Below are 18,330 nucleotides of genomic sequence, written 5' to 3' on the forward strand. Positions count from 1 at the left end.
TCTTGGTACGCTTAATCCCCACCTGAAATTTTCACCCAGTGTCCTCAAGATGTAAAAATGTTATCAGTAGTGTACTTTTCTTTTAAAAAAAAGGTCTAAACTTAAGGCACCTAACACGAAGTGCTCTGTAACTATTTGTCTGAAATTTGAGAAATGTGATTTATTCCTGCATGACTACTGACCCTGCAGATATAATCCATTTCAGACCAACAGAGCAGGGGGGAATTGTCATTACAGACAACAGAAGCACAAAGGTTTTGAATCAAGCCAAATCAGGCAGTTTTCTGAGCCCCCAACCTGGGTCTGGTTCAGATCTTGTGGTACATGTGTAACCCTAATGTAGAGAGAAATTGAGAGCCCTCTTCCCCACCCACCATTTCAGTGTAAGGTTTCCTTTCAATTTCCTATGGAGAACCAGCTCCCTCATCCTGATTTGTAAGTTAGTACAATTTAAAAAAATAAAACACTCCAGTATGCTTCCCTCAGGAGGAAACTAATTCTAAATAAAGCCAACTCAGCCATGAAAGGGAAGGATTAACCACTCATTGTTTTGTTTCCTCTTTTTAAAGTGATAGTTAAAGACCTAATAAGCATTTTAAATTCTTCACTGTATAAAGAACAATTTATTTGTATTCTCGAAGGCTTTCATGTGATGGTTGTTTTAGGTTTTTCAGGCTGTCTGGCCGTGTTCTTGAGGTGCAGCCTCAAGAATACGGCCAGACAGTCTGAAAAACCTACAACAACAATGTATGTGATGATAAACCAATAGCACACAAGCGAGCAGCTACTGCCAATGAGGCAATCATCCATTCATGGGTTCCTTCCTGAGTCCAGAGTCTTCGTATTTGTCACTGCTTCAGCCTCCAGTGCCGACACTGTACTGGATGAAGCTGCCTCTCCCGAGGAAAGCGGAGGTGGTGGCTTCTGCTCAGCCTCTTCCCGCAACTTGACAATCCGCACCGTGTTTTCCTTCTTCGACAACCAGAAGGCTGGGTAAAGAGGCTCAGTAAACTTGCACTCAAATTTATGCAAGAGAGTCATGGTTTCAGAAGCAACGCCATAAAAGGAGAGGGTTCCCCTGGGGTAGTCCAGGTAGACTCCTATCCTCTGATATCCCTGGCTTTTCAACGGGGTCTCCACATCACTGTGCCAAGCCGAGAACTCCTTGCCATTCCACTTAATGGACCAAGAGAAGTTATTCCCTGAGATGCAGCTGTTGCTCTCTGACCCTTTCCGGTCAATGCTTTTGTTCGTCATACCAATGTAAATGCCAGCCCCAGAGACCTCCACTTCAAAGTAATAGCGGCCGATATAGAGGCTTTTGTCTGACAGCACTTGGCGCCAGTGCTCAAATCTCTCCAGGTGATCTGGATAAGGGTGCTCCCATGGCGTCGTGTTGGTGACCTTGTGGTTCTCATCCAAGAGCCTCAAATAGCGATGAGCAGTAACTGGGTCAAATGTTATTGGGCATATATCTACAGAGGAAAAAAACATCTATTTACGAGCAAGCAAAAAAAAAAAAGAATTATCTGCACTAGACGTGAGATTCAAGTTAATTTTACAATAAAGGTGACTAACTCAAATTATATGTATATTGTTTTGTTGCAATATATAGAACTTGTAAGAATCTGGATTTTAAAAAAAAAAATTCCAGAAATGAATTTAAAGTTTCATTGTGTGGTAAAGATATTGCAGACTGCAACGCACTTTTGATCTTATAGGGAGTAACACCATCTATTGATTGAAAATGCAAACATTTGTGGATTTCATGGATTTTCTCACCTCTTCCTATCGTATATAGAATCAAACCTCTTCTTGTGTAGATGTTTGGAGCAATACCACCAGCTGACTAGACTGGTGGTATTGAATTTCACCATTTCCCTTCTAAGCACCAAGAAGGGAAATATAGTAGTTTCACAGCAGCATCCAGACATTCAAAGTCGCATCATACAATTTTAAAAATTAATCCTCAAAGGGTTTTTTACATATTTAATATTCTGCGGTACATGCAGAAAGCATCTGAAGGAATGCTCCAACATGTTCTACTGAAAAAATTATTTTCACACAGATTTTGAGAACTGCCTCTTTAAAAATTGAGAACTGCTCTCTTTGCACAGGCTGTCCTCATTCCACTATACACACTATCATCCTACATCAAGGATGGGAGATACATGACCCTCCACAGAGTATTGAACTACATATTTTCTAGCACTGATGGGAGTTGTAGTGCAGCAGCAGCTGGAAAGAGCCCACATGGCTTACACTGAATGGGCTCTCACCATGCTAGAAGGAGATCTTTGTATTGGCATCATCCTGTCAAATTCTGAGCCAACGAACGGACTCCTTGCTAGCAAAGGAAGCAAGAGCAAGCTGCTGCCTGCTTTTCACTAGCTGGACAATGACCCATCCATGCACACAGGATGTCTCCCCAGCTTTTTTGGCATCTGTGATGAGGTGCTGTCAAGCCGCTTCTTGTATGTGACCCTAATAGGGTTTTTTGCGGTTTTCAGGGTGTTCAAGGAGTGGCTTACCTTTCTATCCACAGTGAGCTTCCATGGCCAAGGAGGGATTTGAGCCCAGGTATCCTAAGTCTTGGTTTGACACTGCCGCACACATTGGCTGTGCCAGAGCATACTGGATAACAATGGGCCAAGAAAGAAAAGCCAAGGAGGACATGTAGCTTTTCTGGAGAAAACTACTTTTCTTACAGTTCTCCAGGGTTTTGCCTCCCAACGCACTCTCGGAAATCCTGTGATGTGGCTCCATGTGCACAACAAAACTGTGGAACTTTGGTTATTTTGTGGTGTGTGCGGTTTGTACACAAGGCAATAAAATCACATGCAATGTGAAATTGCCAAAGGATGCTTTAATCAATAGAGATTGGCCACTGCTGCTGATATCATTCCCAGAGCACACATGGAAATGCACAACAAGATTTCAGCCACTGTTTCTCAGCAAGCTTTTGAAAACCTACTTCTGCAAACTTGAAGGCCTGGGGCTAACCCCTTTGAATTCAACCTTCTTATATTTCATTTCAGCACTATGGGGTGGGTGGGGTGCATTTAAGTATTTTGAATTGTTTTGAAATCAAAGCAGTTATTGGATTTACACTTTATTGCACTTTCCCACATTAGAGCTACAGACAGTATATAGGTTTCTCAACATGCCCTTCAGAGCTAGGTCTGGGATATTAAAAGGAAGTTCATTTGCTCTGAGTCCTAATTAATGATAACCCCTCCATAAACACTTTTTACATATATTGGTTTTCTTAAATGCTTATATTGTTTTGTGCCATCTTTAAAAATATGTCTGTCTGTATGTCTCTCCCTTTGTGTGTGTGTGTGTGTGTGTGTGTGTGTGAAGACAGACAGAGAACTGGAGTTCAGTTTTTTCTTGGTTGTGTATGGGATACACAACTGTATCAGGTAGAAAAGAAAACTAAAAATAAGAATAGTAATAACAACTAAATGTGGGAGCCAGAGGACAAGACTATTTAAAAAAGGCTACTAGTGTAGACGAGTAGACGTTGTCTAGATGGGCGGGGTAAAAATCGAATAAATAAATAAATATAAAATGATAAGGGCCGCATAAACAATTGTAGCCTCCAAGGTGGTTTGCCTGTCTCTATTGGTTGCTGGGGATGAATGAGAAGGTATTGTTCTCCTCGCATCCCTTTGGTTGGGCTTCCTGAAGGCACCCAGTTGACCATTCTGGGAAACAGGTCTTTTGCCTGAGCCAGCAAGTGACATCTTCTATTCTTATGAAAGCTGCACCAATAATCAGACTTACATTTGAGGAAGTCACTCCTGCTTTGAGGTTCTGGAGCTGACAAGCGGTGCTTCCATGAGACAACTGCAGACACCTTTATGCCAGCATCCTCTGTTTAAAAAAAGTGGGGGGTAGGTGATGAAAACAACTAGTTTAACTGTTGAAATAAATGACAAAAAGATCATTGGACTGAGTGAAGGCATTAATCAGTGGGTACCTACCATCTTTGGCGAATTCCTGCAACTTGTCTTTATAGGACGTTTTCAGCTGCTGTAGAAGATGTTCCGTGGAGTCTGAGAGCACTCTCCGGATCCCAGACAACTTGTCCTTGAGGCCAATATACACGCTGGGTAGGGTGTCATCTCCTGCACTTTTCTTGAATTCACAGTATTCCTATTAATAATAATAATATTTCTAGTAACCACCTGCATATATTCTGTGCAGCCACAGCATTTGACCCTTGTCATCTTGCGTGAGTCATAGCCTCACATACCAGCTCATCCTTCCCAGAAAGCCATTGGGATGGAAGCTACACCACAGAATAGCCAGTTTTTCTGTGTCTTTACTCTTTTAAAAAGCTACAAACCAGGAGCCAAGAATTTTTGGCTCTTGCTCATCTTCTCTCCACTTTTATGGTGATGACTATGCGATGGGCGTGCGCACTGTCCAGACCACTGTAGTCTAGGAAACCTCTTACTATTTCCAGCTTGGTCACTTTTTAAAACCAGGGAAGTGACCTGAAAAGACTGAAAGACATAGTTCCTCTATAGCTGACTGAAGCCTCCCATAGCTTAGCCCTACTTGGAATGAGAAGCCAGGAACCAATGCATGCAGATCAGGACCGAAGTAAAGGCGAGGCAGCAGGGTTGGCTCCCAAATGATGCCATGACTGGCAGAGGGTTGCTGGCGCCACAGCTTCTCAGGAAAGCTCTTCGGTGGCATTCTTAGCTGGACAGCTCCCTTGCTGAACCAGGCCTCCTTGTGGAGAACCAATTCCTGCTACGTCTGGCTAAATCAGGGATCTCCAAACTACAGTCTGCAGGCCACATCCAGCCCGCCTTGCCTTTTCATCTGGCCTGGCAAACGCCACAGGCTCAGGTCCGTTCCCTTCAGCCTGCGCGTGCGCATGTGTGTTCCTCCGGCCCTCAAAAATGTGTATAATATATGATGTGGCCCTCATGGTGAAAAGTTTGGAGACCCCTGGGCTAAATAAACAGTTCCCCAGGCTGAGCCAAATACTCCAGGTCACAAGAAGGAGACATGAGTGTAGCTGCTGCTCTCCAAGCAAGTAGCTGCACCATCAAGTGGGTTCAAAAATGCACCCCAGAGTAGCTGTTCCCACAAACAGAGAAAGAGTCGCATTTCAGGCGAGCATACAGAACAGTGCGTACCCATGTGCATACAAAGCAGGGCCAAGCCCAGATATTTTGCAGGAAGAGCTCCTACAAACATACAGGAATAGAAAGTGTTCATCCCAAGAAACAATGATGGACTGCGAAGTGCTGAATTTAATTCTCATTGCATCATTGTTGAAAACACAGCCTAGACATGTCCATCCTTTTGGTTCTGCTTCCCTTTTGGTTGTTTAAGGTACCTTGAGGAAGATGATGTCGTTGGTGTGTGTGGCCATCTTCTCCAGCCTGTTCTTGCACTCCTCCATTGCAACCTGCTTGTTCTCAAGGTGGATCTTTATTCCGTTAGCATGGTTAACTGCAGCGCGCTCCTTTTCCTCTAGGAAAGCCAACACAAAAGACTGAGTCTTCTTGACAGCTAGAAGAAGCTCTTCAAACTTTTCTTCCACCAAGGTTTTCATTTCAGATACTGAACTCTGCAAGAAGAAAAGGATCCACCTGGGTACACTGTTTCTTTTGCCCTACTCTTTGGGCACCATCAAATGATTGCCCACGGCCACCACCATCACCTTACTCCCAGTCAGCCATGTTATTTTGGCACACATGGAGCAGAAAAGCCCCACCCTACGTCACTGGCAATATAAAGACACCCACAAGTAACAACATAATAAATAATTCCTGCCCTTTCTTGGTACCCCAAACCTGCTGTCTGCAGTGGCTGCCTCATTGGCTTGGAAAGCAGATTTTATGAAGTTCTTATTTATATCATTTCTTGTGTGGGAGGCAAGGGCAAGAGAAACAGCTAATTAAGGAGAGAAAACAGAACGAATCATGTACATGAACAAGCAACTTATCATAAATGAACATATATTTTACAGGTGGAGAAAAGTAACTTTTTTTGAACTACAGCTTCCAAATACCCCTGCCAGCATATCCACTTGCCATGCCATTTGATGGTTTCAGGGACTGGTCAAAAAGTTAAAATGTAACTTTTGCCATCTCTGATCCGACTGCCTCTTTGGTGAGCCAGTGATTGTCCATCTTCTGAACAAATGAATCTGTCAAGAGCCGTCATATAACTGTTTGACCTGTGATTAAAGAGCTGCAGAGCTGATAAGCAGGAAGACAGGACGGTCCTCAGTTAGGAGGTGTGTCCCTCAAGAGCATTTCAGATCAGACACTTGTGGCAGAAGTCAGTGTGATCCTAGATGCTTCTGTGGATGTAGAGAAACCCCAGGGCAGAACAGAGCAAACAACGGGAGGTTTTACGTTCCTCAAGAACCTGCTAGGCTTGCAGAAGGACTGTGTGGCTTAAGAAGATGTACAAAAGCTGACAATGAGTTGCATTACTTGTCACTTATTATTTGAAAGATTTGCTATTTGGAAATACAACTCAGGGGTTCATCTCCTGGATGATATCATGAAATGCTTCCATGATGGAGGCTACTGTTCCCTTCTGTTCATCTGTAAAATTCTGGACTATGCAAGTAACATGATTTAATCCCAAGGAGATAAAGAAGTGATGTCAGTCAGGAGGACTCCTGACCCAGAAATATGCTTGCAATCTGTTTAGGACAGATTTGCTCTCTCCTTGGAGAACCAGATCTGGAACTGGGTGCTTCTAGATTCTGCCTTGTTCTTGGAAAAGAGCAGAAGTCCAGATGAGATTGCCAGGCCTATAAACCACCTTTTAATTTTCCCAGAATGCCCTGGGATAAGAATACTAGTTTGGGTATGCACAGCTAGTGCAAGAAATTTAAAATGGCAGCCTTAGCTGGCTGCCTTTGCAGCCATGCTGCTGTTATTGCCACAAGAAGGTATGCCTGAGGAAAGCGTCAGTTTAACAGGGTGTGTGTGTGTGTGTGTGCCAGAGAACCATTTGAGCAGAGACCCCTCACACCTGGAATTCCAGTCCAAACCCAGACCAGACCGTTTATGCAAAAGGATTACTATGGGGAAGCCTTTTGAAATATAATGCACAGATCATATGGTTAAACGGGTGTTATCACCACTGGAGTTTGTGCTCTGGATAGGCCAGTGGCTTAGGTCTCTGGCTGTGGCACCAGAGGTAGGGAGTTCAATTCCCCACTGTGCCTCCTTGAGGGAGGCTAGACTTCTTGACCCAGCCCTACAGTTCTAAGGTGGTGGTGGTTGGTCTCCAGCTAAATTCTTACCACTATAGATTCGGAATTCTTCTGCAGTTTAACAATCACATTTCCAACCGACTTCAGTTTCCAGTCATATTCTGCTTGGAGCTGAAGAAGTTCAAGCTGTGGATAGATAATATAGGCTTCAGAGAGGTAGTTGTGTTTCGACAACAAGGAAAGCAAAAGAAAAGAAAACAGATGTACGTGGCATATGAAAGACTAAAACGTTTATTTCAGGATGAGCTGAAACAGATGGAATATAAATTTGAGTAATAGCTTTATACACAGGATGATGGGATGAACGTGGAGATCATTGGGATGAAAGCAAGAATGGTGTTACGAGCTTCCGGGATGGTAACACTTTAATTAATGCAGATAGCAGACATTCAGATTGGTGGTGACTTTAAAATCGTGGCACGAGAAAGATGCAAATGACCTCAGTTTTCATTTCATCAAGCAGAGATCACTCTCAGCGACAAAACAACAGCAGTTTGTCAAATTCATAAATCAAACTGCAGCATCCAACTTCCTTTGTGAACATTTGTGGCAGAAATGACACTGCTAAGGAAAGGACCATTCTCCAGCGTGGTATAGTGGAGAATGGAGTGACAGATTAGGACTCTGAAGAACAAGGTTCCAATCCAGGCTCAGACATGGAAACTGACTGAGGGAGTGAGACAGGTAAAGCTACTCCTTAAATACCTCACTTACCTTGAAAGAGTCTCTCTAAGTTGATTACGACTTGGCAGCACATAACTAATTATTCTCCTTCTTATGTTAAATGCTGGTGTTGGACTGACAAACTGACCATGTTGAGTTTATATTGGCCAGGTGAAAAGGTAGCTCAGAATAAGATGTTCTGAATAGGGTTGTCATCCCTTGCAGGAGCAAGTTCATCATTTGAAAGCACTCTGGACGTACTTTTGTTACATATCAGGACTTCCACAAGTATGAGTTCTTAGCTTCAAACATGCTTGTTCCTGGAAACAGCAAATGTAGACACTGTGACGCACATTATGTCCACATCTAGATTAGATTACTGGAGTGCATTCTGCCCTTGTAAAACACTCAACAATACCACCGTATGCACATATAGCAGCAAGGACATGAGCCAGCTTTCCTTTTCAGAGCATGTTCTCCCAATATTTTTCAATGTGCACTGGCTGCAAATTAGTGTAGGTCAAGGTATGAGCTATTGCCTATATTTCCGGGGACCAAATTCCTCAGAAGGCCACCCTTTTCCTACATTTTGTGTGTGTGTGTGTGTGTGTGTGTGTGTGTGTGTGTGTGTGTGTGTGTGTGTGTGTGTGTGTGTGTGTGTGTGTGTGTGTGTGTGTGTGTGTGTGTGTGTGTGTGTGTGTGTGTAAAATATGCCACCAAGTCACAGCTGACTCATAGCAGTCCTAATAACATTTTTGAGGTGAGTGAGGTAGTCAAGGAGAGTTTTTATCAGTACTGCCACCCATCCCCCAGTGATTTCCTCTGACTAAGTAGGGCTCTCCTGAGCCCTAGTCTGTCAATCTACCCACCAGACTATATTGGCTGCTTCTTTTCCACATTAATCTGCCCTGACACTACAATCATTATCTGGGGCTTGTTCCATGGCCTTTGCCTTCAGATATTTGGTTAGCACTCATTAAGAAGACAGGAGGGCCTGGCGTGCTCTGTTCTGTGGGGTCATGAAGAGTCGGACACGACTAAACAACAACAACAAGGAGGTATGGCTGGAATTTTTCAAGAGTGGCCTCAACCATGGGAAGCTCCCTCTTTCTAGAAGCCCTGTTTCATGGTTTGTATCAGGAACAACTCAACTGTGCTTCTAGAGTCAAAATATCAGCCAACAGAGAGCTACTGATGTTCAGGGGACACCTGAATGTGTTCATAGTCCTCACATTCTTCAGGGAACCATCTTCTGTGCCCCCTCATAGAAACCCCATTAGCCCTCTTCCCATTGATTCTTCAGCAGACTAAAAAGGATTTTATTTTACCAAGCTTTTGGACTGTGCTAACCTTTTATTGGATTTCCCCTACCATCAATATATTATTTGCTGACTTGTTTTACATCTTTGTTCTTAATTCTTGTATTATGGTTGCTGCTTGTTCTTCATTTTATTGGTTAGTTGCTTTGTTGATGATTGTCAGCCAGTTTAGGGGTCCCTTTGGACCCAAGAATAAGTTAGAGATAGGCAGAGGAATGATTAAATGCTTTCTGTCTTAGAGCCTTTGGATGGAAAGGTGTGCTATAAATATTCTAATAAATATAATAATAAAATATGGAATGTGCGCCTATGACTCATGCAGATATAAGCAAGGGAAATAGTGAAATTCATTATGTGCCTGTGTGTGTTGGTTTAAGCTCCTTCATTTGACCCAATTGTTTACATTATTGTGGTGAATAAGCACCCATGAGTCACGCTCAGAAAGCAAAGACATAAAAAGATTGGATTGATTGCCCATTTATAGAAACCTTTTTCCTCAAAGCACTGCACATCTTTTAGGAAGCCGTTTCATTTTTACCAGTGAAGATCCCTGTGCCACCTTCAAGGCCAACACTTTTTGGTTGTTGTGGGTTTTTCGGGCTCTTTGGCCCTGTTCTGAAGGTTGTTCTTCCTAACATTTCGCCAGTCTCTGTGGCCGACGTCTTCAGAGGACAACACAGAGGACCTCTGAAGATGCCAGCCACAGAGACTGGCGAAACATTAGGAAGGACAACCTTCAGAACACGGCCAAAAAGCCCGAAAAACCCACAACAACCATTAGATCCCAGCCGTGAAAGCCTTCACAAATACATCCAGCACTTTTTGTTTGCCCTTAACGTTCACTGGGTGCAACCTCTTCTTTCTGATGCGTTTGATACTAGCTTCATTTTCAAAGAGAGAGGCTGGATTAAGTTAGACTGATGAGTAATGGCTGACCTACACAGCTCCTTGGCTGAGCTCTATGTTTTCCCAGTCCCAGTCCACCACACTAACAGCTGGATGACTTATCAGTCAATCTGAGAGAGAGAGAAAACCAGTTACTTTCTGAATGTTTTGCCAGCTGGGACTGAAAGCCAGCAAAATGGAAGTAGCAGATACAGAAGTCAGGGAATAGTAATGATGAACCTGATGTGAATGACTGCTATATATCACACACATCTGATCAGATTTTTGTGAAGAAGAGGACTAACAGTTCACAACAGCTCACCCAAATGAAATTTATTAGTCTTTAAGACACTGCAAGATTGTGTTCTTTTTGCTGCAATAGACTACCACTGCTACCTCCTTGAAACTTTTCCTTTTAGCTTCCTGTGTGCCATGGGAAGTAAACCCCTAAAAGGAGGGAGCATTAAATGCTGCAGGTTTTTGCTCTTCCGCTAAACAGCTAAAATCCTTTTGTTGCCTCAGGCAAAAGATAGGAACTTCCTTCTGCCCCTCGCCTTCCATGCACAGAAGCAGACTGGACTCACCATTGAATCTTATTTCATAAGATGCCATCTTCCACCATGCCTGAGGGCAGAAAGCTAGTTTCAAAGGTATATTGCAAACTCCCTGCCAACATACACTACTCTATACCCCAGCGCCTTGCTGCCTCTCCGAGACCCCTCACCCCAACCTCAGCACCTGCTTCCCAAGGCAATTGCCACATGCTGCCTATATCTCATGAGAAGAGAAGACTCCTTGGAAAAGACCTTAATGTTGGGAAAGTGTGAAGGCAAGAGGAGAAGGGGACGACAGAGGATGAGATGGTTGGACAGTGTCACCGAAGCAACCAACATGAATCTGACCCAACTCCGGGAGGCAGTGGAAGATAGGAGGGCCTGGCATGCTCTGGTCCATGGGGTCACGAAGAGTCGGACACGACTAAACGACTAAATGAAACGAAACGCCTATTGGCAGAAGTGGCTGGATCAGAGAAGTGCAGAATTGCAGCACTGCAAGGGACCCCCAAGGGTCACGGAATACAAAACCTATGATACTGATATATTTTACACCTTAGCTTCTCTGGGCCTTTAGGTTCAGGGAGGCTATCCTTTTGAAGTAGTAACAAAGTACAGTAATACTTTTAAAATCGTGTTTATATCTCATTTTTCCTTCCAGGAGTAGCATACACCCCCTTCTCTCCAAGCCCTTTTATGTTCTTAACAACCTTCTTAGGCAGTTCGGGCTGAAAGATAATAATTGACCAAACAAAGCCAGGTGGGATTTGAACCCATGTCTTCCCAAATGTTGGTTCCCAGTCCTAGTCCACCACTCTAGCTGTTAGATGACACATCCGTCTGCTTTGTCTCTGAGGGCATGACATAAAAAGCTACTCATTTCATTCTGAATATTACCTCATCTGAGACTGAGAGGCTGCCAGGTGAACAAACTGGGCGGCAGCAGTGATGAACCTGACATGAATCCTTTTAGAATTAGACATGGGATATCCCATAATATTTAACATAGCCTGGAAGACAGGGAAGACAGGGAGCAAAGAGTTCACATCCACCACACAGGTAGTCACAACATCTGTGAATGCCTGTCATTCCACCTTAACAGCCTGTAAAGTGTGCTCAGGTGTGATTCACTGCCCTTCGGAGAGTGCTTGTAGCGCTATGGGGCGGTATATAAGTCCAATAAATAAATAAATAAATAAATAAATAAATAAATAAATAAATAAATAAATAAATAAATATCAGAAAAGCCTTAGGCTTGCGAAGTATCAGTGTGGAACTACATTGGGAAACCTTATCTAGATGGAGAAAACATAAGTCTTTACTTGTCTGTACAAAATTAGCCAATAATTCAAGAAGTAGTTGCAACGAGACACGACACTCCTTTGAGGTGATCATTAGGACTGGTTATTTTAAAGGCTGCAGTTGCAGGGTGTACAGAAACTTGGGACAATGGTGGTGTTTGGTTTCACCTGAGCATCTGAAAGAGATGGCTCGCTCTTTTGGGGTGGGGAACATGCATTCCTTTTCAGTATTTAAGTACTACTTGTCTCTACTAGAAGTAAGAATTGATGGTGTGATGAGACTGTTTCAGATGGGAAGCGGAGGCGTAAGGGAGAATTGTATAATCATGCTGTGGAAATGAGCACATGTAAAATTACCACAACCAACCAGATTTTAGAGGAAAACATTAGCATGTACTGTAATGTTGATTATTGATCCCAAAGTAGTGTCCCATACGGAAAATCTTCACAAGAGCAAAGGATATGACTAAATCTGTTTTCTTCCCTCAGCTTCAGGCTCTGTGGATTAAGCTGAACAATTTAGCTACCAACTCGATTCCAAGTTTATCTAGGATGTGATTCTAGATCCCATGATTCCTGAATGCCTGCTCGATCCCGGTGCTAGGATTTGCCTTTACTTCCTCAACCTCTTCAGCATTCCCCAGCTTTACAACTCCTCAAGCATTGTAGTGTGCTGTGATACAGCATATGGTGAGCCTATGCTATGTTCTGCACCACCCTAGTGCTACATACTGGTTACTGCAGGGTTGAACTTTGACAAGGGAAAGACCTGAGATACAGTTTGCATTCACAATTCAGTTTCTACTCGCCCCTGAATCAGCTCACTGGCTGATTCAGGGGTGAGTGACACACTCTCAGCCTTATCTAAAGGATTGCTGCGAGAATGAAATTTGCTGAACCCCATATACACCAACACGACCTGCTCAGGAAGAGCATGCTATAAATATGATGAATTAATACCCGTGGCCATTCTGGCACAGGAATTCTGTAACCGATGGTCCAGAAAAGCAACTATGCCATACTATGAACATGACTATTGTGCTTGAGGGGACGACAGAGGATGAGATGGTTGGACAGTGTCATCGAAGCTACCAACATGAATTTGACCCAACTCCATGGGGTCACAAAGAGTCGGACACGACTTAATGACTAAACAACAATAACAACAATTGTGGTCATACACTCTCTCTCTCATTGGTCATCTGGGCAAATCCTAAAAGACTTTTCTCACAGGGTGGATAAAAAGTGATTTTTTTAAAAAATGAATTTAATTTAATCTAATTTAAAAAATCAATTTTAAAAAATGTAAGTTGTCCTTAAAAACTTATTCATTCATTCATTCATTCATTCATTCATTCATTTGATTTATATCCCGCCCATCTGGTAAATTCTACCACTCTGGGCGGCTTATTTCTTTATTTAAAATTATTTCTTTATTCAAACTGATTTAAATCAATTCTGCTCTGCTTTAGCTACTAATTTACAAAGTTTTCAGAGATTTCTCACATCATTCACAAGACTGAGCAAGTATGTTTTGGCTAAAGGGAGATATTCACAGCTAATCCTTATGTACCAGTAGTAGTACCAAAAGGAAAAATGCAAAGCCAAAGACAGTATGGAGCTGGTGGCCAACTTGGAACTATAAAAACAGAAGGTAAAGCTCTGCTGAGTCAGTCCAAAGGTCTCACTAGTTTGTGTAATGGCCAGCCAGTTGTTCATAGGAAACCTCTGAGCAGGAAATGAGATGGAGCAACAGTACCCCTCTACTTGGGTTTCCTAGCAAGTGATAAACTGGAGGGAAGATATAGATGGACACAGGCACACACACTAATGAACATATATCATAAAATCATAGAGTCATGTAATTGGAAGGGGCCTTTAAGGCCATACAGATCAAAATATATCTGGCAGGTGGTTGTCTACATTTCTCTTGAATGCCTCCCGTCCTGGAGCACCCACCACCTCTCGAGGTAATTGGTTCCATTGCCATACTGACTAACACTTAAGAATTTTTTCCTGATATTCAACCAAAATCTGGCTTCCTGTAACTTGAGCCCATTGTTGCGTATCCTGCACTCTGAGATGATTGAGAACAGATCATGCCCTTCCTCTGTATGACAGCCTTTCAAGTATTTGAAAAGTGCTATCATATCTCCCTTCAGTCTTCTTTTCTCAAGGCTAAACATGTCCAGTTCTTTCCGTCTTTCCTCAGAAGGCTTGGTTTCCAGTCCCCTGATCATCCTTGTTGCTCTCCTCTGAACTTCCCTCAGTTTGTTGGCATCCTTTTCAAAGTGCAGTGTCCAGAACTCGACATAGTACCTTAGGTGAAGTCTAACCAGTGCCAAATAGAGGGGAACTAGCACCTAATGGCATTTTGAGACTATACTTCTGTTAATGCAGCCTAAAGTAACATTTGCCTTTTTTGTAGCCAAATCACACTGTTGGTTCATATCCAGTTTGTTATCTACAATGACTCCAAGATCTTTCTCGCTTGTAGTATTGCTGAGCCATATATCCCCCATCATGTAACTGTGCACCAAATTGTGTATCATCCACAAATTTGATTAGCATTCGCTGTATCCCCTGATCCAGGTCATTAATAAAAATATTGAATAGCATTGGGCCCAGGTCTGAGCCCTGGGGTATCCCACTTGTTACCTTCTCCTAGTTTGAGAAAGAGCCATTAATCATCACATGAGTATGATTCTGTAGCCAACTGTGTATCCACCTGACAGTTGTTCTAGCCAGCCCACACCTAGTTAACTTGCTAATCAGAATATCACGGGGAAGTGTGTCAAAAGTGCTGCTGAAGTCAAGATATACTATGTCTCCCCCTGTCTACCAGGTTGGTTACCTGATCAAAGGATGAGATAAGATTAGACTGGCAGGATTTGTTCTTGACAAATGCATGCTGGCTTCTAATTACAGTGATGCCTTGCAAGACGAATGCCTTGCGCAATGAAAAACTCGCAAGACGAAAGCAGTTTGCCATTTTTCTATGGCTGTGCTTCGCAAGATGAATAGGAACACATTTATTATGCATTCCTATGGGAAACTGTGCTTCGCAAGATGAAATTTTTGCAGTATGAAACGACTCGCGGAATGAATTATTTTCATCTTGCAATGCATTGCTCTATTACTGCACTGTTTACAAGATGCTTGCAGAGGGACAGCTTTATAATCTGCTCAAGAATTTTCCCAGGGAAAATTGCTAGTAGTCAAACCTCTAACCTACTTTTAAAGCTGTCCAAACTGATGAACATCATTAGAATTTTGGGAATCGGGCCGATGAAGAAGAAGGACATAATAAGGATCCTTTCACCTGATCCTGTGGCCTTTTAACTGCTGTTTTTCTGTGTCAGCCATGCCAAGTTTTAGCTGTAGGGTTGGGATAGTAGACGATGACATGTTTCCAAACACCTGTGCATCTGTTTGATAAATATTGATCTGCATTACATTCTGAATGTTCTGCCAGCAGTCTCACGATAGTCTCAGCCTTGAGTAATACAGCCAAATCTGTCTTATTAAACATGGGAGTTGCATTCCCTCTAAAAACAAATGTACACAGCTTGGAGGTGCTCCTAAATTCATCTCTGAGCCTGAAGTGTTTTTCCACAATTAAAGCTAGTGCGCTACCTTTCCCTGATCCTGAAGATATTTTATCTGGCCACGGTGAAACATGCCTTGGTTACCTCACGGTTGAGCTATTGTAACGGACTCTATGCAGAACTGCCTCTGGAATGTGCTCAGAAACTTCATCGGCTCCAAAGCACAGCAGTCAGATTGCTAACTGAAGCTGGTCACAGTGATTACATAACTCCCCTGTTACGGCAGCTCCACTGACTGCCGATCCATATCCAAGCACAATTCAAAGTACTGGTCCTAAACTATAAAGCCCTAAATAGTATAAGACCAAGCTATCTTAAACACCGAATCTCCTATTATGAACCTGCCTAGGTATTAAGATAATCAGGAGAGGCCTTTCTCTTAGTCCCACCACTTTCAAGGGTGCATTTGGTGGGGACACAGGAGAGAGGGCCTTCTCTGTTGCTGCTCCCAGATCCCAGAACTCCCTTCTACATGAGACCAGGTTGGCCCCATCTTTGATGTCCTTCTGTAAAGGCAAAGACCTTTCTCTTCAAGCAAGCGTTCCATTAATTACTGGCTATCTGAGTAGAGTTCTTAAATAAAATCTTTTGCCTTACTGCATCAAAAGTGTTTTGATGTTGCTTTGGTTTACCATATTTTACTGTGGTATTTGTTTGCTCCTCTTTAATATTTTATATATTTATTGTTTTCAGCTTTAAATACAGTATTGTCTTTGTTGTAAGCCACAATGTTGGGTCCTTCTTAAGGACAAAGGTGGAGTAGAAATAAATAAACAAACCTAGAGTTTCTATAGGCTCCGAATTGGTGTGAAGAGGCACTGAGCACAGATAACAGTTCCCAGTACACCCATTTTCTAGAGGAAGCAGGCAAGCCCTTCACCAATTCCCTACATTTCCTTTGAGTAAAGGACTCGAGTTTCTTTTTGATAAGGCTGGCCTGATTTCAAAAAACTTCACCAATATAACAAAAGAACCCTGCATATCTCACACTATACATCTTGAACATGTTTACACAAGCCAATCCCACTCCATTCAGGGGGACGTGTTCCCTAGTAAAGCCTATGCTGCTAAATTAATACTTAGCTGGATTGCTCTTCTTCCTTCTGGCTTGAAAATAAACTATTTACCTATATCAGAAGCTCCACATTTTCCAGCATTTCAAACTGCCATTGCCAGAGGTTAGAAAATATACTGTTTTGGCCTCTTGAGCATGGGGGTCAGAAGCTCTTATGAATTACAGTCCCCAAAAGTAACTTTCCTGCCCTCTAGTCATGATATTTCTCTGCACCAACACATTCATGGTAAACATCAATCCACAATTTACCTCCTTTTCCTTTCTCGCTGCTTCACAAGACACCACTTGATGCCCTTCGTGTCCATCGGCAAGGCACTCCTCACAGACACAAGCCAGGTCAGCATGGCAGAACCAACTGAGGTGCGCCCTGTGGGCCTCACAGCTCTCTATGTCAACATCCTTCAGTGGGTCCATAAGTTTATGGGTCTGTAGTTTGGCATTCTCCAGGTGAGGCTGCACATGGTCCTGGCAATAATTTACCATGCAAGTCAAACAGGATTTCACGGCCCGCACCTTCTCAGCCAAGCAGAAGTCACAAAGAATTTCTTCTTCGCCCACCGAACTAGGGTCACCTGGTGGCTCTTCCCTGGATTCATTCTTAGGCTGTATTTCCCCCACTTCTTCACTGTTGCAGCTATCTTTTCGTTCCAGTTCTGATGGAAGTTCCCTTTCGTTTTTCAATCCTAGGCTCTTACTCTCTTCTTCGCAGATCTGTGGTCCATTTGCCACCGCGACAGGGTCCTTAAGAGCCAGTTCTTGAGAGAGCTCCTCCGGCTCCCTTGATTCAGGGTCAGACATGTTGTGATATCTTACGAATGGAGCCGTTTCTGTGACTTCGAGAGCCGCTGTTTTCCTAGCTGTTTGCACAGTGACTGCGAAATCAAGAAAATAAAAGAACAGGCACGCCTGAGCACTCTTTACAGGCTGAATGCCTCAGGATATTAACCACTTCCTTCCGCCTTCCACAAGCAAGCCTGAAATATATACAGCCTGTGTCCCAAGGAAGTAAACAGCTGGCCTGTTCAGCCTCTTCCCTAGGAAGGAAAGTGCAAATAAGTCCCAATTATAGATAGCTTCTTATCTACCTTGAAAAGGGAGGGGAAGACCCAAACCTTCCCTTTGTTAGCCAGAAAAAAAACTGGTAGGTGGCTTGGGAAATACCTGGAACGATGACTCATTCCTCAACTAAGCTTAATGCTTATTAACAGGCCAAGCCTTGCTTTTTTTTGAAGCTGAAATGGAGCTTGGGAAGATTCGGACTTCAGAATGAAAAACAAGAGGTGCAAATGTGTGTATCTTATCCTTTCTGTCATATTGCATTTGTGAAATTGTCAATCTGTGGATTCTCCTCCATGTAGATTTTCCCCCCAAAATGTGCTATTATTATTATGCTCAAACCTTGCAATGAGGATGTAAAAGAAAAAATTAAAGAAACTAAACACAGACATTGCTGACAGGGCTGTAATCTTAGACACAGAGCATGATAAGCAAAAGGGCTGGGGAGAGAAGGGCCAAATGCAGGCTTTGATTCTCTCACGTTGTATAATGCATATTATAAATACTGCCCTATTCAGTCATTGTCTTAACGGAATGTACTTACCCAGGGGAAAGGGGAGCACTCTTAATACTGCCTCCTCTGCTTCTGTTTCCTTTGCTCTCTT

The 18,330-nt window shown here is 42.9% G+C and overlaps 1 protein-coding gene across 1 annotated transcript; it reads right to left on the reverse strand.

Moving 5' to 3' along the window:
• Positions 1-521: 521 nt before the first annotated feature.
• On the reverse strand, positions 522-18,152 carry TRIM16 (tripartite motif containing 16). Its single transcript, XM_020785895.3, has 6 exons — positions 16,919-18,152; positions 7,295-7,390; positions 5,363-5,596; positions 3,990-4,161; positions 3,790-3,879; positions 522-1,475 (listed from the first exon to the last, which is right to left on the reverse strand). Exons 1-6 carry the CDS (start codon positions 17,465-17,467, stop codon positions 811-813), a joined length of 1,806 nt encoding a protein of 601 aa, XP_020641554.3. The 5' UTR covers positions 17,468-18,152; the 3' UTR covers positions 522-810.
• Positions 18,153-18,330: the final 178 nt, after the last annotated feature.

The sequence above is a fragment of the Pogona vitticeps genome, chromosome 2 (genome assembly GCF_051106095.1).
Source record: "Pogona vitticeps strain Pit_001003342236 chromosome 2, PviZW2.1, whole genome shotgun sequence".
Lineage (NCBI taxonomy): Eukaryota > Metazoa > Chordata > Lepidosauria > Squamata > Agamidae > Pogona > Pogona vitticeps.